This window comes from Trichomycterus rosablanca, chromosome 12, assembly GCF_030014385.1.
Source record: "Trichomycterus rosablanca isolate fTriRos1 chromosome 12, fTriRos1.hap1, whole genome shotgun sequence".
Taxonomy (NCBI): Eukaryota; Metazoa; Chordata; class Actinopteri; order Siluriformes; family Trichomycteridae; genus Trichomycterus; species Trichomycterus rosablanca.
Window position 1 is genome coordinate 9,429,097 of NC_085999.1, and position 25,525 is coordinate 9,454,621.

At 39.4% G+C, this 25,525-nt stretch overlaps 1 protein-coding gene across 1 annotated transcript in view; it reads right to left on the reverse strand.

The window, feature by feature from the left end:
* myo3b (myosin IIIB) overlaps positions 1-24,766 on the reverse strand; it is a 95,520-nt gene extending 70,754 nt beyond the window's left edge. The window contains exons 1-9 of the mRNA XM_063006671.1: positions 24,760-24,766; positions 24,487-24,523; positions 23,032-23,094; positions 10,922-11,105; positions 9,854-9,988; positions 8,750-8,854; positions 7,394-7,493; positions 5,607-5,683; positions 3,925-4,070 (exon numbers count right to left, since the gene is read on the reverse strand). Of these exons, the coding sequence (XP_062862741.1) occupies positions 3,925-4,070; positions 5,607-5,683; positions 7,394-7,493; positions 8,750-8,854; positions 9,854-9,988; positions 10,922-11,105; positions 23,032-23,094; positions 24,487-24,523; positions 24,760-24,766 (854 nt within the window). The remainder of the gene's footprint in view (positions 1-3,924; positions 4,071-5,606; positions 5,684-7,393; positions 7,494-8,749; positions 8,855-9,853; positions 9,989-10,921; positions 11,106-23,031; positions 23,095-24,486; positions 24,524-24,759) is intronic.
* Between the last annotated feature and the right edge of the window lie 759 nt (positions 24,767-25,525).

Sequence of the window (25,525 nt, forward strand, 5' to 3'; positions counted from 1 at the left end):
CTGCCACAGAAAGAAAAAAATTATTATTTTATTTCATTTAATGGTTTTTACATCTACAGGTTTTTATTTGCTCCATTATTTTTATCTATGATAAGCACAGGTCTTGTGACATTTATGTCTACCATTAACACTGAAGATGGAAGAACAGTCAGTCCTTCAAAAATGAATAATTCTTCTAGACCAGCCCAGAGGATTGCATTTTACATCAGGAGAAACCCTATACTAACTCCCTCACCTTTCTCCCTCCGACACGTCCAATTGTGTCTTTTGGATGACCAGTCAGGTCGGTAGCACTGCGTAGATTAGGACTCAGGAGTTTGAAATCTCTACAGAAGTGAGACAGCTATTCAATATTAAGGTGTTTTAAGTTGCTCCGATGCTCTTCTAGTAATTCATGGTCTCCCAACACCTTGCTTTAACTGGTCTGTATCTACCTAGTAGATCATGTTCAGACAAAGTTCAACCTTGATTTGAGTAGGAGCATTGTAGTCACAGATGTCCTTCAATACAAGTGGAACATCTCTCACTGACAGACTAAAGTCCCCACACGCCCCCTCATAATCTCTGTGTCTGAGGCCAGCCCAACAAGGGAGTGTGAGCGGCTGCAGACTGATGACATGTTAACAGAATCATTTCACGCTTCATTGCGACACATGCATGCACGTACGCGCACACACACACACGCAGGCTTATTCACAGTCTGTCCGCTAAAGGTCCCTATTCTTCTGATTTATGTGGGTCAGTCCAAATATCTGTTTTCATATCATGAGGAAAAAACGAGAATATACAGGGGTTGGACAAAATAACTGAAACACCTGGTTTTAGACCACAATAATTTATTAGTATGGTGTAGGGCCTCCTTTTGCGGCCAATACAGCGTCAATTCGTCTTGGAAATGACATATACAAGTCCTGCACAGTGGTCAGAGGGATTTTAAGCCATTCTTCTTGCAGGATAGTGGCCAGGTCACTACGTGATGCTGGTGGAGGAAAACGTTTCCTGACTCGCTTCTCCAAAACACCCCAAAGTGGCTCAATAATATTTAGATCTGGTGACTGTGCAGGCCATGGGAGATGTTCAACTTCACTTTCATGTTCATCAAACCAATCTTTCACCAGTCTTGCTGTGTGTATTGGTGCATTGTCATCCTGATACACGGCAACGCCATTGGATGCACATGGTCCTCCAGAATGGTTCGGTAGTCCTTGGCAGTGACGCGCCCATCTAGCACAAGTGTTGGGCCAAGGGAATGCCATGATATGGCAGCCCAAACCATCACTGATCCACCCCCATGCTTCACTCTGGGCATGCAACAGTCTGGGTGGTACGCTTCTTTGGGGCTTCTCCACACCGTAACTCTCCCGGATGTGGGGAAAACAGTAAAGGTGGACTCATCAGAGAACAATACATGTTTCACATTGTCCACAGCCCAAGATTTGCGCTCCTTGCACCATTGAAACCGACGTTTGGCATTGGCACGAGTGACCAAAGGTTTGGCTATAGCAGCCCGGCCGTGTATATTGACCCTGTGGAGCTCCCGACGGACAGTTCTGGTGGAAACAGAAGAGTTGAGGTGCACATTTAATTCTGCCGTGATTTGGGCAGCCGTGGTTTTATGTTTTTTGGATACAATCCGGGTTAGCACCCGAACATCCCTTTCAGACAGCTTCCTCTTGCGTCCACAGTTAATCCTGTTGGATGTGGTTTGTCCTTCTTGGTGGTATGCTGACATTACCCTGGATACCGTGGCTCTTGATACATCACAAAGACTTGCTGTCTTGGTCACAGATGCGCCAGCAAGACGTGCACCAACAATTTGTCCTCTTTTGAACTCTGGTATGTCACCCATAATGTTGTGTGCATTGCAATATTTTGAGCAAAACTGTGCTCTTACCCTGCTAATTGAACCTTCACACTCTGCTCTTACTGGTGCAATGTGCAATTAATGAAGATTGGCCACCAGACTGGTCCAATTTAGCCATGAAACCTCCCACACTAAAATGACAGGTGTTTCAGTTATTTTGTCCAACCCCTGTATATGTATGTATGTGTATGTGTATGTGTGTGTGTGTGTGTGTGTGTGTGTGTGTGTGTGTGTGTGTGTGTGTGTGTGTGTGTGTGTGTGTGTGTGTGTGTGTGTGGACAAAACAGAGGCAGAGGGACTAAGATTATACAAGGTTATCCCACTTCTGACACCCTTTAAAGACAGTGCTAACCTAATGGTAGAGCTTTGGGCTATCAAGTGAAGCCCTTGACCCTGCGCTTTCAAACAAGCTGGCATATGCATAAATGACAAATAAAGGCATTTTATTCAATACAAGAAACACGGTTTTGGATAATTCCACAATTATCCATATAACTGCTGACAAGTGAGGCCATCAAGACTGAGTAGAAAAGGAGGATCCACCAAAGGCTTTGTCTTTACAAGCAAGGATGTGGTTCACCACGGCCATGGTTCATGGTTAATCATTTCACTAATATTATTTAAGAATATTCAGAGAAATATTTGATTGAAACCCTGTGCTTTATTGCAGGTGACGTTGAGATCAGTGCTATTTATCAGCCATACGATTTATAATGCTAAGCAGTGCAAATGTTTTGATGTTGTTCAGCCAAAAAACGCATGCATAATGTTAGCAGCAGGCTAGCGGCTGAGAGCCCTTCTCTCCTGGGGGTCTGTTGAGGGACAGATAACATTGTGCAGGGAGTCAACATGTTAGCCTCATCTCAATGAGAAAGAAGCAAGCTAATCACACATGCTAATCAGTGGGCCCAGGCACACTGCATTGTGAGAGATAATGGTGCGATTGTACCGGTGACAGAAGGTCAAATGCTTTCACCATCAAAGCAGTCGTTAATCAGAGTGACTTGTCAGAACAGATTTTCTGATTATGCTGAAAAAAGCGTAAAAATGTCAAGCTAAATGTACTGCAGTGAGATTTCTTTAAGGATAGAAACTCTTCACTAAAAACTCCAGTGATATTTATGCTTTTAAAAACTTTATTCCAAGCACATTTTATTCTCATTAATAATAAGAAATGGCAGCTTAGCTGCTCAGGTGGCACAGCGGTAAAGTACGCTAGCTCACCAGAGTTGGGGTTTCAAAGACATCGTATCGAATCTCAGCTCTGCCTTTCCGATTAGGCTGGGCGGCTGCATTAACAACGATTGGCTGTTGTTCAGGGTTAGAGGGTGGGGAAAGTCGGATCATGGGTCCTCGTGGCTGGTGCGACTGCTGCCCCTGCTGGTTGGTGGTTGGCTGGTGGCGCCTGCACGGGGCTGGGGAATGGTGCTGATGGGGGTGTGGCCCTCCGTACACGGTGCCCGTCAAGTGTGTGGGCTCGACTCGTGCAGGTGAAAAATGCACTATCTGTGCTGGCTGTGCGTACCGGAGGGAGCGCGTGTCGGTTGTGAGGCGTCTCAGTCGGCGGTGGGGGGTCGGATCAGTGTGGAGGGCGCATTCAGGGTAGTTGGACACGACTAGACTGGGGGATAAAAATTGGGGGGAAAAAAGAGGGGGGGAAAATGGCAGCTTAATATAATTTGACCATAGCTTTTCATATTTCTTCTATTTGCAGTTCACTACTCTTATTTTTAAAGGTAAATTTGATGTGATCCCTGTCAGTATTCACACACCTTTCAGTAAGACTTATTGCTCTTGTGAGACCCCCTGTGCTCAATCCTGTTCACAACAAGCCAGTGTGGGGGCAGATTTTTATACCTACCAAGCACCTGACTTTACTTGTTCAATCAGATGTTTAATAATTCGACTTTGGTCATTGAAGGACTGATCATTTGGATCATGTGAAGCTCATGTCTGGCTGGTTTTAAAACCTAAAGCCACACCGGCCCTTTGGTCCCATCTTTGCATGCCCTAACGCCAACCCTTAGTATGTGGGTGCATGGTGCCCTCTGCTGTCTCACCTTGGTATTTTAAACAACGCTTTTACAGGATGCATTTCAGCCAGTGGTGGATCACCCTCTGCCAGCTCGATTGCAGTGATGCCCAGGGACCACACATCACAGCGGGCATCATACGAGTAGTCAAGCTGCTGTTCACATGCAATCACCTGTGGACAAAAAAAATATACACTAAACTTTCACCCAGTCTAGACTTCTTCAGTTATCTAATAGTACAGTTTTTCATTTCATTTTCATGCTATACCACTGCTATATCCTGGTCAGGGCTGCAGTGGGTCTGATTTCTCTAGACGTACTAGGTGCAATGCAGTAACACACTCCAGACAGGATGCCAATCCATTGTGGGGGCACAGCCATCACACATCCTCAGACATAGCCAATTTTCTCTTTATGTACAACCCCAGCAGGTTGATAGCATTGCTGGGGAGTCGATCCCTGGATCCCAGCAGTAGTGGGCCAGCATAATTTTACTGCTGCGGCACCCGAGCACATATTATCTAAACAGTCTGTAGAAGCCAATGTGTGGTCTAATCTTTTAGGACTTTATGCTAATGCTACTCTTTTTTTAAAGGCACTTATTTAAAACAATTAAACAAAGTAAGTAGTTCCTTAATAAATAACCCGTCACTTTTAAATAATAGTTGTTTAGAGGAATAACATTTACTTTTTGTGGTTGAATGCTTAATGTAGGGTTGACAGATTTGGTGAATTTGGTAGCATTCATTGGTAGCTGTAGAATCAGACATCCCTACATTTCCACTGTTAAAATGTGGTATGTCCAATCAGAAGTGTATTTTATGTTTGAACATATATGGACGCACCTCTGAAAATAAGTATTAGTGATATTCTTAAAGAACTTGGTAGGAATACTGCCCGCCTAATGCACTTAATTGATCACATGTCCAGTATTAAAATGAACTGTTACTATTCACTTAATATTCATCATTTTTATTAGGTTGCTGTCTTGCAAAGATTTAATGAGTGAGTGTGTGGATGGAAAAGGGAGTGTTGCCCTTGAATAAGCAACAGAGGTCTTCAATACTCCCCTCACTGTGCTCAGGTTTCTTACACTAATCAAAAACATGTAAGTAAGAGAACAGGCTGTCCTCAATTGTGTGGGATTAAGTGAGTCATCTAGGATGCTCGCAGAAACAATTTCTAATTTTCAATAATGCAAAACATTGCTAATAGAATAAAAATAAAAAAAAACACTATGGTTTTTTTTAGGCTAGAGGAGTCACAGTCCTGTTCTCCACTGTGACCAATCAAGCAATAATGGAGCTGCTCCGGCAGGCTGAATTCTAATTGGCCTGGAGGACAGACCTCCTCTAGTCCAATCATCTCGCTTCACTACAGAATGACACAAGAAGGGGCAAAGCGACTCTGAGCTATTAACCTTCAGACGACCCCCACCGTGCTCACACACAGACACACTTAAGAGTGCATGTGCACAGACTCGCACACACAGATACCAGATGAGGGTAATATATTTCAAATGAAATACAAACGGTACCACCTTAAACAATACTTAATTAACCTGTAGTTTGGCATAAAGTAGAGAATAATAATGAAGAAGGTAAGAGCAAAAGAACGGTTGTGTGAAAGCAGCATTGATAGATGTGTCTATAACTGAGCAGTTGAGCAGCTGAATGAACAATGAATAAAGGGGACAAAGGGACGCAGACCTCAGGAGCCATCCAGAAAGGTGTTCCTACTGATGTGTTCCTGCGTAAACGGGCACTCGTCAGCTGAGCTGACACACCTGCAAGAGAAACAGCACAGGGCTCATTTAAAAATGACATTGAGACAAGGCCGTAGCCATGAACTGAACATTTATGGGGGGACTAAATCTGCTGCTGGGTTCTAAAACTTTCCTGTCATGTCAACAACTGATGGGAACAATGACGGATCCTAACATTACACAAAGCAAGTGAGTGGATTATGTTTATTTACAATTTTTACATGAGTATATTGGGGGAGGCATTACAAGCATATCTAGGTATATATTATGATTACAACCTTGCACTGAGATTCCACAGGGAAAACTGTTATCAATTTAAATTAGCTTTTCTATTTACCCCCACTCCTGTACAGCATTTACATAAACCAAACAATACAAGCTGAAGAGAGCAACTCCCTATTCTAGCTAAATAACATCAACAAGAAGCTTTCAATAAACTGATATAAAATAATTAGGAATACACAAAGCTACACAGATATTCTTGTCTATAAAAGATGGTACATAAATAAATGTAGCACAGAGCTCTGACCTAGTGAACCAATCCCACCATCATCATCATCTGTAATGAATTGGAACAGCTTTGTCTCCCAGCAGGGCTCCATTTCCCACTCCGCACACAGACACCAACATGCCTGAGGCAAGCCAAAGCCATTTACCCCACATATATCTCACTGCACCCACACCTACCTTCTGTTTATATCCCAAATACTATTTAAATGACCAAAAACCTAAGATCAAATCTAAATTGGTATATTATGAAACAAATTTGTTCAGTAAATGACTTCAGTTAATCATTTTGTTGCCTATCCTAATGCAAAATAATAAGTAATAAATTCGAAGTAAAACGATTCAAAATACAGTTCAGATTTAATGCAATTTTTTTTGCTTGATTCTTTTTTCCTTCAAATCTAGTTGTATCCAATTTCCCAATTGTAACTTCCTCTGCTGCTGAATACCCTCACCCTGGTGAAAGAGAGCCACAGACTATCACAATCCCCCCGGACACGCGCAAAGAGATTCAAGAGCTCTAGATGACCCAAATGTTTTAATTTATATACAGTTTCTAATTTTTAAGCTAATAAATAACCCAATTTAACCTTATTCTTGACATTTGTTACTAATATCAAGTAAAATCTATTCATATATTAATTTTAAGATATTAATATCTATAATCTATAAATGTATACATTTTCTTTTTTATTAACTACTGTAGCCTGACCTTGGGCACCTAGAAACACTGGACACAAGGCATCAGTACAGCCTAGACACAGGACACAGCCATCACCAACCATTACTCATTTACTCCCAGGGACAATTTTTCAGCAGCCTGTCTGCCTTCTGTCTGTTTTGAGAAGTGGGAGAAAATCAAATGCCTGGAGGGAGCCTACACAGACACAAACATGCCAAACTCCACGTAGGCAGTGATCTGAGATGAGGATAGGTCCCACATCTTAAGTACTCACATTACCCACTGCACCATCACCCCACACTAAATGAACTAAATAAAAAACTGGTCTTTATTAAATTTATTTTATATATTTTATATATATATTTTAATTTACAGTGACATTATTTTTTGGACTGTGTGGGCTGATGTGTGGTATAGCAGAACACTCTGTACATCAGTCTAACCCTCTACAGACATTCTTCTACTCTGTCCATGTGCACAGTAACACAATGTTGGAAGCTCTCTAATTTTCTAAGTACAGAGGTGAACAGGGCCAACATTACCAAAATCCACCAGTTTGACACCTCCATCTGTGGTGAGCAGAATGTTGTTACCCTTGACGTCACGGTGGATGATTCTGTTGTTGTGCAGATGCTGCAGTCCCTGTGTTGAAAAAAGAGGAATTATGGGAGGAATTGTAAAATAGAAAAGGGCTTTAAATGAGGCACAAACAGCAGACAGTTAAAGGCAATGACCAGAATGTTTTACATGATTGTCAAAGTATTTTGAACATCAGACAGTCATGCATTTTTTTTTGTTATAGACTGTTAAATGCTCATGTACTGGGTGGCTCGGTGGATTGATGGGTAGCTTTGTAGCCCCTCGGCACGAAGGTCCAGGGTTTGATTCCTAAATGAAGCGGTCTGGATCCGTTTGCATATTTTCCCTTTGTCTTTGTGGGTTTCCTCCAGGTACTCGGACTTCCTCCCACAGTCTAAATACATGTAATTTACTGATATTTAGTGAACTGGACTGGAGATAGAAATTTGAAAATGAAGGTGTTTAACATTGAACTTAAACTGATGAATCATGGGTAACCTGTAACCTGTCCTGTCATGAATGTAACCAAAGTGTAAAACATGACATTAAAATCCTAATAGACAAACATAAACAAATATTTGTTGCACTAAATGAGCTCAAACTGGCAAATAAAAGACAATTATTAAATCACACAATGGACACTTGAGGATAAAAAGAATGTATAGTGGCAAGACAGTGGTAGAGCTTTGGAATATCAACTGAAAGGTTGAGAGTTTGAATTCCAGCTCTGCCATGCAGTCACTTCTGGGGCCTTGAGTAAGGTCCTTAACCCTCTCTGCTCCAGGGGCGCTATACAATGGCTGACCCTGCGCTCTGACCCAGTCTTCCAAACAAGAACACAATGCAAAGAAAGAATTTAGTTGTATTGTACATGTGTATATGTATATATGACAAATAAAGGCATTTTATATTAAAATAATTGTATTTATTCAAAAACTAAGGTTTTTAACATGCAGATGTGGAAAAAGTGATTCATTCTGGTTACTTACACAACCAGCTCCTTATATTTAATTGCTCAGCCAAATAAGCTAAATGAACACAAATATGCTGCCTGACTGACTTTAAATTACACTTGGGGCAAGCAAAAAAAGAGGAAAGATTTATGAGCCTGTCAAGCTTTTTGTGTTGATGGGATGGGGTGGATTTAACAGCATGAGCTAATGTTTTTTTCCCTACTTTTGTATCCCAAATTAGCACCATGCTCATGGCAGATTGCTAGGTCAGCCACGGCTTGCACCCACATCTGCGTGGAGATCTGCGTAGTTAAATGATTCACTTGAAGCAGTGCATTGAGTGTGTGGTGTTTGTTTATATCTCACCAGCAGAGCACCACAGAGAATGTAGGAGATGACTGGTTCCTCCAGACGTTTCCCCCTCATCAGCAATCCCTTTATCAGCTCCGTTACTGAACCCCCATTACACAACTGAGAGAGAATAAAACAATCAGTGACTCTGTATTCATTTCTGCTTTATTAATTATAATGAGCTGAAGTACAGCATGCAGACACACAGACACTTTTATGAAGTGAGATTACTGATTTTTATATACTATTTGGCCAAAAGTATGCAGACACCTGACCATGAAATTTGTGCTTATTAATACAGAGTTTCCGCCCCACCACTCATGCCTTAAACAACCTCTACTCTTTTGGGAAGGCATTACACAACATTGTGGAATTAGCTGTGAAAAACATGAGGCACTGACGTTGGACGAGAATGCCCGGCTCATAATCCATGTTACGATTCATTCCAGGTGGTCAACAAAAGGGTGGTGTTTGTTTTTTATGCATTTTCCTCCCGATTTAGCACACTTAATTTTGTCTTCCGCTGCTGAGAGATACCAGATTGCATCCAAGGAGAGCACGTCACTGTACACGCCTCTTCCGACACATGCACAGCCCTCCTCTTCTCGCCCCTGCATTCTGCATTCCGCCAATCAGGGCCCTTACACAGCGTATGAACACCCACCCACCCACACATAGTCCGGCCCTCACCCTGCTGATACGGTGGCCAATTAGTATCTGCTGCAGGCACTGACAATTATGCCCACTAGATGGCGCCCAGCCGACTGGTGGCAACACCGAGTTTCGAACCGAGGACTTCAGAAACTCGGTGCTGGTGTGCTAGTGGAATATCCTGCTGTGCCACCTGGGCGCCAAAGGGGTGGTGTTTGACGTTAGGTCTCTGTGCAGGTCACTAGATTTATTTCACAACCAGCTGTTCAAACCATGTCTTTGTGAAATGTGTTTTGCACACAGTCAAGATGAAACTGAAAAAAAACCTTCCTTAAATTGTTTCTACAAAGTTGAAAGCATATTATTTATTTAAATTTAATTTATACAACTGTCCTGGGCTATTATCCAAAAACAAAAAACATCTAAGTGGAACATTTCATATACAAGCCAAGCAAAAAAGATGATGACCTCCAGAACCAACCACAACTGCCCTCCATTGACCTTGTCAGCCTTGTAGAACATGCCAAAGAACTTCACCACATTAGGGTGGTTGGAAAGTGAGCGCAGGATGTTATACTCAGCCTCAATCTCTTCATCAACATCCTACAGTAAGAACACAAATAAATTTTTGCTATGATTTTTAAAATGACATTTTGGTTTGTTGTATTAGTCATTATATTGATAAAGCACCACTGAACTGACACAGTAACATGGTGTTGCATAAATTGATATAGAAATAAAAATGTAATGTGACACCAGAATATTATTATTATTATTATTTTACTTCATTTTTATTAGTTGTTAATGTTTTTGGGTCATTATCTTGTTGTAGTCTTAATCCCTCTCCACAAAGATCCAAACCAGAGGGTTTAAACTTACCAACCTTGAAGAACCAATGTAACAGAAAGTCTCCACTTATGGCCTGAAACACTAGACTTATCAATCCAAATTTCAGACTAGCATATTATAATTGAAGAGGTTTTAGAAAATTGACATTTCTCCAGTATATGTGGTTAATAAACAGCAAGCCAAGATGTAAAAATGGCTTAGCGTGTCTCTGTGAGCAGTGTGTAATGTGATGGTTATTTCCAGTTCCTCACTGGGTTACAGAGGTTCAGACACTGCTAACACAGTGCTGAAAAACATTATTGACACTCACTAAATCTAGACAGCACCTCAGTAAGGATCGAGGGAGCCAGAGACAGAGTTTGACAGGCATAAGACAACAGGATAAGAAGCCACTGCTTTCTCTGGACTGGACTCTTAGCTGGACAGTGAAGTATACCTATTTTCTTTTGCCCAATTATGCCCAATGATTTGGTCAGTGATTGTGAAAGTGTTGAAGATATAGTCATCGATTTTGGATAAAGTCAGGTGAAATTTTCAACATTCACCCTGACAATTTACACATGCTGCTAAGCTAAAATAATTAGTGCATGTCAGTATGATGTCAGTATTGATTAACAGGTGCAGTGGAGAAACTTTACTTCCTTACAGACATGGTGTACACATAGTGAGAAAATAACAAACACTTACATTAACAGGATCAAGCACTTTCACAGCTGCTTGACTTCCATCCTTTTTGTTGGTGACTTTGTAGACCTTGCCATAGGTTCCCTCCCCAATGGTCTCCTTAATGTCCCAGTCCTGAGAGGGGTCAGCAAGCCCCTCTAGCCTAATCATGCTAACCTTATAGGGATACAACCCATACAATGACCTCCTGAACAAAGCAAACATTTAGAATCACAGCACAGCTTAAACTATCAGTCCAACCATTATTAAGACATTAAAACTTTTATTTAAAAGGATGTCCCTAAATTTAAACAACTGTTATGATTTATAACAATAATTATAATTGTGAAATAATTAATTATTTGAAATAATTAAGCTAGCAGAGAGAAATAGAACAATATATTCAGTCTGAGTGTAAAAACACTTCTAACAGTAGAAAGTGCTTTAGTTTTTATACCGTTGTTTAGCTGGATCATTACATTTATCTCAAATAAACAGACCAAAACCGATTTAATATCATTTATGTGAGAGAGACGAGGAAGCATAGAGTAGACATGTAAGATTCCATTTAAATGTTTAAGCATGAGTGATCTTTTCTATATGATCTCTTTAGAAAATATATGATGTACAATGACAAACATAACATTAAGATTTCATAATGAAGGATTTTGTGCAGCCCTGCTGTTAAGAAACTACTTGCAAATAACAAGCACCAAATTCAAACAGCTACACACACTCTCTTTTTTGCTCTCACTAAATACAAGGTATACAACATTGCATGAAGCAACACAACTACTTTGTAATTCAGTTTAATTGGAGTTGCCAGCTGACACGATCTATATACCTAAATCTACAGAAAAATGCAGATAGTATGAAAGCAACACATACTCACAAGGAAAATAAAATCTTGCATCCACTCATTACTTCAGTTCAAAAACACTACTGAAATATATAGGGTAATCATAGCAGACTACTGAAGCAAAACCAAGCACATCACCCAAGAGAGAATGGACAGGGACATACAGAAACACAGGGAACGTCCAGATTGGACACAGAGGACTTGACCATTTCTGCACAGTAATCCACTCAACACGATTGGATTAAAGACAGTTTACCTATACCTAAGAACAGGATTTACTTACAATCTACACTCTCATTCTTCCCAGCATGCAGACTAAAGATGAAACTTTTTCCCATAATGATGTCCCAGAGGGGCCATTCAGAACCACATCACTGAATGAACATAGTGCCTGTAGGAACCAGAGCATGTCCTGGTCCAGAGGTAATGATTAACAGACCAATTGTCAAAGCAAGTGCCAAATGAGACAGAGCTTTGCCAAGAAAGGGATCAGAGTGGGTGCAGGAATTAGCTCCACATGACTTGAGACAGTCAAATATGTCACTCACTGACAGGCCATTAGTCAACCGAGTAAAATCATGTCAATCATGCACTGGTGGATTCTCTGTTCATTTAACAAACACTTTGAATTGGCAGGTCATTTTACAAACCTGGTTTCCTAAAAAGTTTGGGTTTTATGTAAAATTAACTGAAAAAACCCCAGAATGTTTTCACTGAACCCACCAGAAAACACTAGGTACAAGGCAGAAACACCCTGGACATGGCACCAATCCATCACCTGGGCTTGGCCACCCCCAACCCCTGGATACCAATTATCTGAATTTCGTTATTGTAATCTAATTTATAATTGAATGTCTGCAACATTCTGCAGAAAGTTGGGACAAAAGCATTTACCACTGCATAACATCACATTTTACAACCCCAAATCCCCAAATACATCCATTCCTGCATTTTAGGCCTGGAACACATTCCAAAAAAAGTTGGGACAGGGGCAATTTCAGGCCAAAGACGAAAAGGACCTTGGTAAAGGTCATTTACACTTCTGTGATGCAGCATTAATGCAGAAAAGTACATTGAGATCTTAGAGCAACATATGTTGCCTTCAAGACGTCGTCTTTTCCAGGGATGTCCATGCATTTTTCAACAAGACAATGCAAAACCACACGCTGCACACATGACAAAGGCATGACTGCGGAAAAAGAGGGTACGGGTACTGGACTGGCCCGCCTGCAGTCCTGACCTGTCCCCAATAGAGAATGTGTGGAGAATTTTGGAACAGAAAATTCGACAGTGACGACCCCGTACTGTTGCACATCTTAAGACGTGTTTGCAGGAAGAATGGGTCAGTAAAGCATGCACACTCTGTGTCTATACACTGTTGTAGTGCATGAAAAATGAGGACATTGTCCTGCAGCAGTAACCAAGGACTTCCTGTGAAAACATTTCACCTTGGTGGCAGCATATGTTTCTCTAAAATCAGAATATACACCTGTTCGTCAATGGTACCTTCACGCTTATGCTTTGATGCACCCCTATACAATGACAGATTTGGTTTTTTTACAGTCATGATTGGACTTTTCGTCTTTCTCACAGGTATTTTGACATTCGCTTTTCCTGACAACAGGCTGAACTCAGCACATTCTTACGCTGTCTTTCAGTCCATCTGAGATGAGCTTGGGACCAGAGCACCTGGCAGTTTTTCTGTGTAAAAATAAATGTTTAATCATGCACATAACAGTAGTTTTCAGCCTTGGTCTACACAGACTGAGATTCCTATGGACTGCCTGAATCTTTTCACAATATTATGAACAATAGATGGTGAAACTCTCAGTCAAAGCGGTGAGCCATGACTCAGATTTGCTTGCATAGAGGAAGACTTTGCTGGATCATCCTTCTATAGCAGGAGAAAACTGGAGTACCTGTTGTAGACATGGGTAAAAAACCTGCCAAACATCTCACAGACAGAGAATAAAGGTTTGGTTTACACCCAAGTCCTTGAGAATCTAGTGGTTTAAGGCACCTACACTACCTGCTGTGCTGTCGGAAGATGTTTAAAACCAAAAAGAGTGAAAGAGCAGCAATAAAGAATCTAAAACAGTGCTGAAACAACAAAAATACTGTAATGATACTTACAAAAAACAGATGCTTTAATAATAGGTAGCAAACATTTAGCAAGTGGCTCATGCAAGCTTATGAAAGAAAAGCCAACATCCAGGTTAGCAAGACTAAAAATGTTAAAGAGGTGGTTAGGGTTAGCCACAGAGTGCACTACTGGCTAACCCTACATAGTGGCCTCTGGAAGTGATGATTTGTGTTAGACTGGTAACATCACTTGGTAAAGTAATTGCAAACCCAACAAGAAACTAACTCTGTGATTTCATCTGTGTATGTGTACACACAAGAATACTGCTTGAGCTGGCCAGGATCCATTGAGGAGGCAATGCTATATCTACACTCAAGGACTGGAATAATTCTTAATTTGCAGCAGTCTACGGACCCGTGTGTGGTTCTTGAAGTAATTAGTCACTGTGTTTCATAAGCAATGATTAAGCAATGATAAGCAATAATACTTGTGTGGCTAGTTAAAGTGCTAGGTGGATACTATAGCTAGACAAGCGGCTAAAGAAAGTGGTTGATCTACAAAGTTTAAGCCATGCTGACACGACATTGCATTTTAAGTGAGAAGCTCAATATAAAATGTGATGTCAGATAAACCACTTCCACATTTAAGAATGTATAGAGTTGGAGGAGCTGTTTACTGCGCATTTCAAAGCTACATGGTCAGAGTTGCATGATGTATGTGTGTTGGTACGTGATCCTGCAATCCAGGCACATTCATTTAGGATGCAGGCTGAAGTGGAGAAGGTAAATGGTGCACGCTCAGCGAGTCAGGCAGAAAGAGTTATGAATCACACTTGAGGGTAGACTGAGTGATGGCTGGTGTTTTGCACTGGTAGATGGATATTTCATAGCTCTCATTTATTTGCTGGGAGGGACTCTGTAAGTGCAGTCCAACCTGAATGATGTCTCTAATGGATCCATTTTTAGCTGGAAACAAACATTTATTAGCTCACCACAGACAATGCTGAAAACACAGTCTGTCCTCAGCCCACAAGCCATTAAATACAGTATTGTAAAAGGTTTAAAACTGAGGTGGAAAAAAACCACCACAATTAAACTTGCTAAATACAAAACATGTGTTTTAGTGCATACATAGATCAGTAAGTAGCCTTTCAGCACTTACATTTGTTTGTTTTAATAAAATCATGTCACATTTATGATATTCATGGCAGGAATCTGTGTCTTTTATATTCTTAAGGAGCTTTTAAAGAATTATTTCTGTATTATCTTGGATGAGAGATGTATTGGGCATATAGAGTATTTGTCTTTCTCTGTTATACTTTGTGAAGACTGTCAGACACCCATCACTAAAAGCATATCCTGACTGAATGCCCAAAATCTGGGGTCTTCTCCTAGTATTAAGTGTTGGTGTGTCAATCTGGAATGGTCTATTCTACATCTAGTGTAAATAACTTGGTCTGCACCAGAGTGCACCACTGGCTAACCCTACAAAGTGGCCTCTGTAAGTGATGTTTTATGTTAGACTGGTGATGTCACTTGGTAAAGAAATTGCAAACCTGACAAGAAACTAACTCCGTGATTTAATCTGTGTATGTGTACACACACAAATCAAGAATACCGCTTGAGCTGGCCAGGATGGAGTTTGAGAATTATTTCTGTATTATCCGGGGTGAGAGTTTCTCTTAATGTATTGGGCATAGAAAGTCTTCCTCTGTTATACTTTGTGAAGAATGTCAGACACCCATCACTAAAAGAATATCCTGAATGAATGCCCAAAGTCTGGGGTCTTCTCCTAGTATTAAGTGTTTATGTGTCAATCTGGAAGGGCCTATTCTACATCTAGTGTAGGGCAGTGATAGCTCAGTGGTTAAGGTACTGGACTAGTAAACAGAAGGTAAACAGTAAACAGAAGGTTGCCGGTTCAAGCCCCGCCACCACCAAGTTGCCACTGTTGGGTCCCTGAGCAAGGCCCTTAACCCTCAATTGCTCATCGTGTTCAGCTCATTGTGTAAGTCGCTTTGGAGAAAAGCGTCTGCTAAATGCTGAAAATGTAAATGTGTAGATAACTTGGTCTGTACAATTTCCATAATGTATTTTTGGTTTATTTCGGATGTTGGGGTGAATCTTGTGTAGTTTAGTATTTGTTTGTGTGTTCCATTCAAGTTGCCATTTATTTTTAATGTATTTTTAATAGCTGAAGTTTACTTTTTAATAGTGTTAATACCAGTGTTGTGCGTGAACGAGTTCAAAAGAACGCGTTCATTGAACACGCTCATTTTTTCGTGAACGTTGAACTGAACGCAACACATTTTTAATAAAGAACTTGAATGTGAATTAGTTCACATTATGTGTCATGAACGGCAGACATCACTGTAAATGAACGTTGGAATTTGTTTTCCATTGAAAACTGAGTGACATCTGTTTTCTCTTTTGAAACGCAACGAGAGAAAGTTCCTCCCTCCTGTATTCTCGCTGGTGCCGCTTAAATCATGTATCACCAGACAGAAATGGTTTTGACATTGTGTGCGCAATGCATCGCAGTTTCCTTAAAAATAAAGTTTTTTGTGCCTTTGAGTTTTGCCTTCATTACCTTCATTCAAGAGTTTCATTTCATACACACACATATGTATATATAATATCATATATATCAAATAATATATACATATTTCATATTATATATTCTTTTTTTAATTAAATGCTGGTAGATTTCATTGCACTAAGTATAGAACTGGTCTACCTTGTCTGTACTGCTGCAAGTTTCATCACCTGGTAAGAAACCCACAATTGCAGTGTCATGAGCAAATGTCTACAATGAGCAGTTTCAAAGAACGTATAGTGATTTCTAGCTTGTAGTGTGAAAAAAAGTATTTATTTGAATATCTCACGAAAAAAGTAAAATGAACTGAACTTTGAACTAGTTCAGAATTAAAATTGTGAACTTTGAACGTGAACTGTTCACTTTGAGCATGTATGAACTGAACTTGAACTAGTTCAGAAAAGCTGTGAACTGGCACAACACTGGTTAATACTGTATAATTGTTGGATTTACTGCATTTTAGTGACATTTTTGGCACTATATGATTTTATTACAGGGTTTATACGCTCATTTATTCAACATTTCTCCCACACTATTGTTGTTACAGTAGGGTCATGTTGCCTGCACTAGCTGTGTGAGCGCAGTGTCATGCATCATCCGATATGCCCATATTAACTTTCACCAGTCCGCATAACACTGCTCATGGTCTCTGAATCCTAACAACAAAACATTTTACCTTTAAACACTAATATGTGTTTCTTAAGGAAACAAGACATTATGACAACAGTAAAACGTATTGACATAGTTCTACAACATGGCCTTGTCTTATAGTATGTGATATTAGGGCTTAAAAGTGCACCCATTAAGCACTTCATGAAGTATATCCATCTGGTACTTCCATTCATCACTTATCTTATAAGCTATACCCACCACACAGATGAAATTTAGCCCAAAGCTGTACCTTATTTATCAATCAAAGAATACACCCATATGCCCCCCACTAGCCACATGCTGTTTAGGTGGTGGACCATTCTTAGCACTGCAGTGATGAACATGGTAATAAAATGGTAGTGTGTTGTTATGGTATGAGTAACCGGTGCAGCAGTGTTTTTGGGATTTTAAACACCTCACTAATAATGCTGGAAAGATAATAGTGCTAATAGTGCTATGTAATAAAAATACATAACCGAAGTGTCCTGTGATCACACATATTTACTGATAAAAGACTAAGGAAGATTAACATATACATGAAAGAATGTGTTCCTATGACAGTAAAAACAGTATTAAAAATCCCAACAGTGCAAAATTAATGTTAGTGCATAAGAGCTGTTTAGAAATATTTGCTGTAACATGATTGGTCACAGTTAAACAGCTATGTCGTACTTTTTATGTTGCCTTTTTAAAAGTTTGGAAAGCAGGTGGCATGTGGTGGCACAGCGTTACAAGTTCTCAAGACCTGGGTTTAATCCTCACCTACAAAAAAAGTGCCAATAGGTAGACTGGCTATTATAAATTGGCCATAGGTATTAGTAAGTACTTTGTCCTTCTGTGTTTGTTTGTTTATTAGGATTTTAACATCATGTTTTACACTTTGGTTACATTCATGACAGGAAACGGTAGTTACTCATTACAGAAGGTTATATCAAACACAGTTATGGACAATTTTGTATGTCTTTGGACTGTGGGGGAAGAACATGCAAACTTCACACAGAAAGGACCCGGACCGCCCCATCTGGGGATCGAACCCAGAACCTTCTTGATGTGAGGTGACAGTGCTACCCACTTAGCCACTGTGCCATCCTGTCCAGAGTGTATAACTGCCTCACGCTTGTTTCCAGGTTTTAAGGGTTTGCCGGAGCCACTGCAGCCCTGACCAGGTTAAAGCAGTTTATTGACAATAAATATATGAATTTAAAAAGCTTAAAACTTAAATAATATTAAATACATTTAAAAAATAGTATACATGTGATACATAAATAAATAATTAAGGTTTGGTCAGTCAATTCTGCAGTGAAAACATGAACATTATTATTAATATTATTTTTATATTAATTTACTATATTGTATCTAAATCAGCTGAATCATTCTGATAAATGCCTCCAATTACAATGCTGATTATTTATTATGCAGCACTATAGTACATCATATTTATCACTGCACAGCCTGCTTTAGCTGTAGTCTAAATAATAAGAATTCTTACACATCACAATACCAATACATTGTTAATAAATGATAATGTGTCTACAGCTTATTTATTGTATTCAGAATGTACTAATCTTCAACTTCCTAAACCCTTCTATACACAAATAGTTAAACAATAATGCTGATACTTAAAAAAAGCATACAAGGTCTTGTGTAATTATACTCTTATCATACAAGAAAACATAAACTGTTCCATCAATCACCTTAAGGATTACATTTACTTAATATACAATTAAAACAGAAAGATAGAGAAAGATAGAGAAAGATAAAGAACATACCTTAATTCTATTAGATGCTGTTCTAGCACGTTGTAACGTGTCTGTGTGTTTGTGTGTGGTTGTATATCTAAGGTACAAATTTGCCTAAATCATGCTAATCAGCTTTCATGAATAGTTCATTAAGTTGTAATGTGAAATGTGATCTTGTTTTAAATATTCAGAAGCGAGAAGTAACCAGTCATAGAGAGGCTTACTATGATACATTCAGGTTACCCTCGATCTTTTTTTTACTTTATTCAAATATTTTTAATATTTTGAACAAGGTTAAAAGATATAACAAAATTGTTTTAAGATTGTGATATATATATGAACACATTTCAACAATATTTTATCTAGACATACACTGTACAGACAAAACCAAGTGTATGAAATATAAAATTGGCACTCCACGACAAGAACTAAACCCCCCACCGCACTCCCCCCCCTACTGGCTGCACTCACCAGATCGTTATTATTATATTACAATATTTTCGTTAAGTAAAATATTAAAAGTGAGTGAGTACCTTTAATTATTATATATACATGAAATTTGTTGAGGGGGGCCAAAACTTTTTTTTTTTGCACTGGGGCCCATGAGCTCCTAGTTACGCCACTGGTCATGACAACAAAAAGTTAAACACATCTGGGCAGCATGCTTGCTCAGTGGGTAGCACTGTCGCCTCACAGCAAGAAGGTCCTGGTGGGGTAGTGGGGTTCGGGTCCTTTCTGGATGGAGTTTGCAAGTTCTGCCCGTGTCTGTGTGGGCTTCCTCTGGGAGTTCCGGTTTCCTCCCACAGCCCAAAGACATGCAGTCAGGTTAACTGGAGACACTAAATTGTTCATGACTGTGTTTGACATTAAAAATGTGTAAAATGATGAATCTTGTGTAATAAGTAACTACCTGTTCTGTCATGAATGTAACCAAAGTGTGTAAAACACTATTTAAAAATCTGAATAAATAAACACAACTAATTGATATCATCATATTAATATGATGTACGCATGATATTCCTGGGGGGAAAAACACCTGATCTAGTTAGACATTAAAATTATGCTAAAAGTGCTAAAAGTCCATCCATTTGTTTACCCAAAATTGGATAATTTATGTTAAGCTAAGTCAATCAAAGTGTGTTAATTCTGTTAAAATGTTTTAGGCATGTACCTTATATGTCCTAAACTGCTGGTACATCTGTGCTCTTTCTTTAAAAATCAGCAGTAAAAACTTTATAAAGGTGTAACTTTTATACATGCTGGGGAAAGCTTAGCAACTGAACCCAGCCCAGCTCCGCTCCGCTGATAAACAAAAGCCACGTTGCTATGGGCTCATCCCAGTGGGAATAAGCATGGTGAATGAAGAACAGGTAGAAAGTACCTATGTGCATCCTAGGTAAACTCTTTTTCTCTTCATTCACAATAAGCCCTCACTCAGAATTAAACCTTATTTTCATTAAATATAAATCATTCATTAGTACAGCATAGTTTAAAAATGACTTCACTAATTATTATAATGAACAAAATGGCCAAATGGTGTGAATTAAAAGAATAATAGGTTATTTTTAATGTCATTTATATACATATTTTACATGCCTGTTCACAGTTTGTTTGCTTTAGTGGGCACTATTTGCCGGTAGCTCAGTGATTAAGTACTTGGTCAAGTATTTAAAAGGTTGCCGGTTCAAGCTCCACCACCACCATTAAGTTGGGCCCATGAGCAAGGCCCTTAAGGCTTAATTGCTCTAAATGTGTCCACCTCTTTGTTTCCACATTCACTGTCCATTTTATCAGCTCCACTTACCATATAGAATCACTTTGTAGTGCTACAATTACTGACTGTAGTCCATCTGTTTCTCTGCATGCTTTGTTAGCCCCCTTTCAAGTTGTTCTCCAATGGTCAGGTCCCCCACAGGACCACTACAAAGCAGGTATTATTTAGGTGATGGATGATTCTCAGCACTGCAGTGACACTGACATGGTGGTGGTGTGTTAGGGTGTGTTGTGCTGGTATGAGTGGATAGGACACTTCAGTGCTGATGGATTTTTAAACACCTCACTGTCACTGCTGGACTAAGAATAGCCAACCAACCAAAAATATCCAGCCAACAGCACCCCATGGGCAGCGTCATGTGACCACTGATGAAGGTCTAGAAGATGACCAACTCAAACAGCAATAGATGAGCGATCGTCTCTGACTTTACATCTACAAAGTAGACCAACTAGGTAGGAGTGTTTAATAGAGTGGACAGTGAGTGGACACGGTATTTAAACACTCCAGCAGCGCTGCTGTGTCTTGTCCACTCATACCAGCACAACACACACTAACACACCACCATCATGACATTGTTACTGCAGTGCTGAGAATGATCCACCACCTAAATAATACCTGCTCTGTGGTGGTCCTGTGGGGGTCCTGACCATTGAAGAACAGCATAAAAGGGAACAAAGCAACTAAGCATGCAGAGTAACAGATGGACTACAGTCAGTAATTGTAGTACTACAAAGTGCTTCTATATGGTAAGTGGAGCTGATAAAATGGACAGTAAGTGTAAAAACAAGGAGGTGGTTTTAATGTTATGGCTGATCAGTGTATATGTACATCACTTTGAATAACTGCATCTGCTAAATGCTAAATGTTAAAATAAATTCTTATTGATATTGATGGTGATTGTTTCATATTTAATAATTTACAACCTTATACAAAGGTCATTAGAGCTACTATCTCATTTTTGGAAGGTTCCTTAAAAATGTAAGCCTTTTTGTCTTTTGTCAAATGTTTGCCATTGTTGTCTTTTGGTCAGGCATCAACATTAGTTTTTAACATCTTGGTATAAACCCAATAACAGAAACATTCACATCATTCTAATGACTACACTACACTACTACAAAAAACTTGATTTAAAGAAATGTAGACTGCCCACTGCAATTAAATCATTTTTAAAGGTAATAAACACGATTGATTTACTTCGGCTGCTACAAGTGTCACGCTACACAACTACAGACCAAGCATTAACAAAAGGTACATATAAACATAGCATAAATAAAGTGGAAAAAGGTATATAAATAATAATATAGAAAAAAACATAAAGAGAAGCTGTATGGTAGGGCAGATGCAAGGAGCAACTTGAAAACATGCACAGTCAAGCCAAAAAGAACAGTCTGGAAATGAATGAATAGGAAAGCTGATACTAGAAAGCAGGAGGTACAGAGAGAGGGGAAGAAACTGAGACACATACGTATCTAGGGAGCGATATCTGGGTTCACATTAATCTGCCAGGTCAACTTGCTTCTCTGAGTAAGTACAACATAAGAATCTGTCTGCCAAGCCTGATTTACTCACAGTTGAGGTTAAAACACAACATATCCAAAACCATGGGTATTGTTTTAATATTGGTCCTCTTTTGCTTCTGTAGCAACCACTATTCTTTCGAAAATGTAAAAAGCAGCCTCAGATATCTGTCAGAAAGTGTCAGAACAGTTCATCAGTGTTCCTCCTGCTTCAGAATCAACCTCTAAATCACTGGAACAGACAACTGACAATCTGCATAACAATCCTAGACTTATGAGCAGCTGGTTGGTCATGGAAACACAATTCCTGAAGCCCTCACTGAACACTTAACACTGAACTATAATTCTAAAGCTGATTTAAAACACAGTTTCACATGCATCGTTGACAGATCATTGTTTGTTTATTTGGATTTTAACGTCGTTTTACACTTTTGATTACATTCATGACAGGAATGGTAGTTACTCGTTACACAAGATTCATCAGTTCACACAAGGTTATATCGAACACAGTCATGGACAATTTTGTTTCTCCAATTCACCTCACTTGCATGTCTTGTTGGAAGTTTTTATTTCACATTGACTTACAGCACTCGGTTCACCACAAGGCTGGTAGCACATGATGGGCAGAAAAGCAGCTTAAAAAAAAATAATAATAATAATAATAAACCACATGGCTTTTTGGGTTTTCAGACTTTACAGCAATTTTGACATATTAAGTAGGAGAATGTAAAATTTGTATCATAATAAAATGTGTTATCAATTGACTATTAGTCAACTGTTTAATCTTTATTTTTGGCAATTCTCATTTGAAAGTTGCACCTTAAAAAACTTAACTAAAAAGACATGCTACTGCTGGACTTCTGTACTGTCAAGAATGTAATAATACTGTATTAATTACACTGAATTAATTTCTTACCATATCCTGCCGTGAAGATGGTAAAACTCTGAACTCTCTGGTCCCTCAGAGTTATTCAGCCCCCTAGACATGGAATAAAAATACATACACACATTCACATAGGTCTAACCCTTCAGCAACCAAACCCCAAGCACGTAAAACTAAAACATATATAGTCTCACCAGAGTGAAATACCACAATTAATAACTCATAAAGATAATACTCGTAAAGATACCTGTCTTTAAGGTATTTGAAAACAAAACAAAGAACAGCTATGTAGTGTAATGACTAAGTTACAAAGTCCACCTTTTTTAAGTGTTGCTGGAAATAATGGATGTTGTATTCATCAAGTCAAAGAGTTAAATGACCATCTCACTTGTTACCAATGCAGTAGACCAGTAGCCTGTCTATCACGGTATGTGGATGTGTTAGTGCAGAAGGCATGGGTAACTTACACTTCTGTGGAGATATGGCATTAATAATGCTAAAAGGTTCATAAACATTGTGGAGCAACATATACTGCAATTCAACATTTTAGGGACATCTCTGCTTGTTTCAGTGAAACTATGACAAGCCACATTTTGCATGTGTTATAACATTGTGTCTTTGAAGTAAGAGTTAACATGCTAGACTGGCCTGACTGCAGACCAGATGGGTTGCCTATTGTGAACACTATAAAGTGCAAAACAAGAAAATAGGAGCAGACACCCAGGTGGCGCAGCGGGATATTCCGCTAGCACACCAGCACCAAGTTTCTGAACTCCTCGGTTTGAAACTCTGTGTTGCCACCGGTCAGCTGGGCGCCATCTAGCGGGCATAATTGGCAGTGCCTGCAGCAGATACTAATTGGCCACCGTATCTGCAGGGTGGGGGCGGGACTATGTGTGGATGGGTGGGTCTTCATACGCTGTGTAAGGACCCTGATTGGCAAAAGAGACGCCCGTGCAGAATGCAGGGGCGAGAAGAGGAGGGCTGTACACGTGCTCTCCTCAGATGCAATCTGGTATCTTTCAGCAGCGGAAGACAAAATTGAGTGTGCTAAATCGGGAGAAAAAAAATAAATAAAAAATGGAGCAGCTGATTTGTTAAAAGAAGCAAAAAGGGACAAAAAATTCACTTCACCAAACACAATTGGTGTTTCAATTTTCTGCCTATTTTTTAAAAATAAGTCTTCAAGCTATTAAATAGAGCTTAAAAAATAGTACATTGATTAGTCGTACCATGTTTTAATTAGATACAGATCGAAAAGAATTTGAAAAGCATTGCTTTCTGTTTTTTCCACATTTTTCCCACTATTCCAACTTTAAAACTGGGTCAGTAAATTTCCGCCATCATGTGTTAAGAAAATCCCACATAACTATGAATGAAATATTAATCAAATGCATTCACTTTAAGCATATAAAAATTTAGTTTCTCCTTTAGTGAAGTTAAATGTGCAAGTTTTGCTGATGTTTAAAAGTGTAATGAACTCCTTACCCATTCTTAACCTCTTCAGGTCTTTTATTCACATTTCCTGTAAGAAGCAGAAGTGATTTAAACACATTAAACAATGTAAACTTTAAGAAGCTCACCTGAGACTTAACTGTAGCCAAACACCTGGGGTACGTATTTATTTTCGGAACCAGTATTGCTTTCCAGGTTGGTTCAGTACAGGCTACACAAACACAACACTTACCCTCTCACAACATCTTCAATTTGATCACTCGGAAGTTTATAAGGCCAAGCTTCATTTTTGTAGAGCAAACTCACCTGCCATAGTCAGATCCTAACATAAGTAGAAGTGATTTCTTAGGCTTTTCAGTCATCAGCTTAATAATTAAGTGCAATGTGAGAAGATGCTGCAGTGCTGAGAGGAAGCGAACAGCCGTTACTACAGTATCGTCCCACAGCAGCATTAGCAACAGCAGCGCACACACATACACACCGACACACACATACACTACTTTCGATGATTTAATAATCACACGTTTAATATACACTGATCAGCCATAACATTAAAACCACCTCCTTGTTTCTACACTCACTGTCCATTTTATCAGCTCCACTTACCATATAAAAGCACTTTGAAGTTCTACAATTACTGACTGTAGGCCATCTATTTCTCTACATATCTTTTTAGCCTGCTTTCACCTGTTCTTCAATGGTCAGGACCCCCACAGAGCAGGTATTATTTAGGTGGTGGGTCATTCTCAGCACTGCAGTGACAATGACATGGTGGTGGTGTGTTAGTGTCTGTTGTGCTGGTATGAGTGGATCAGACACAGCAGTGCTGCTGGAGTTTTTGAATACCATGTCCACTCACTGTCCACTCTATTAGACACTCCTACCTAGATGATTCACCTTGTAGACGTAAAGTCAGAGGCGATCGCTCATCTATTGCTGCTGTTTGAGTTGGTCTCTTCTAGACCTTCATCAGTGGTCACAGGATGCTGCCTACGGGGTGCTGTTAGCTGGATATATTTTTGGTTGGTGGACTATTCTCCACTATAATCCACTCATACCAGCACAACACACA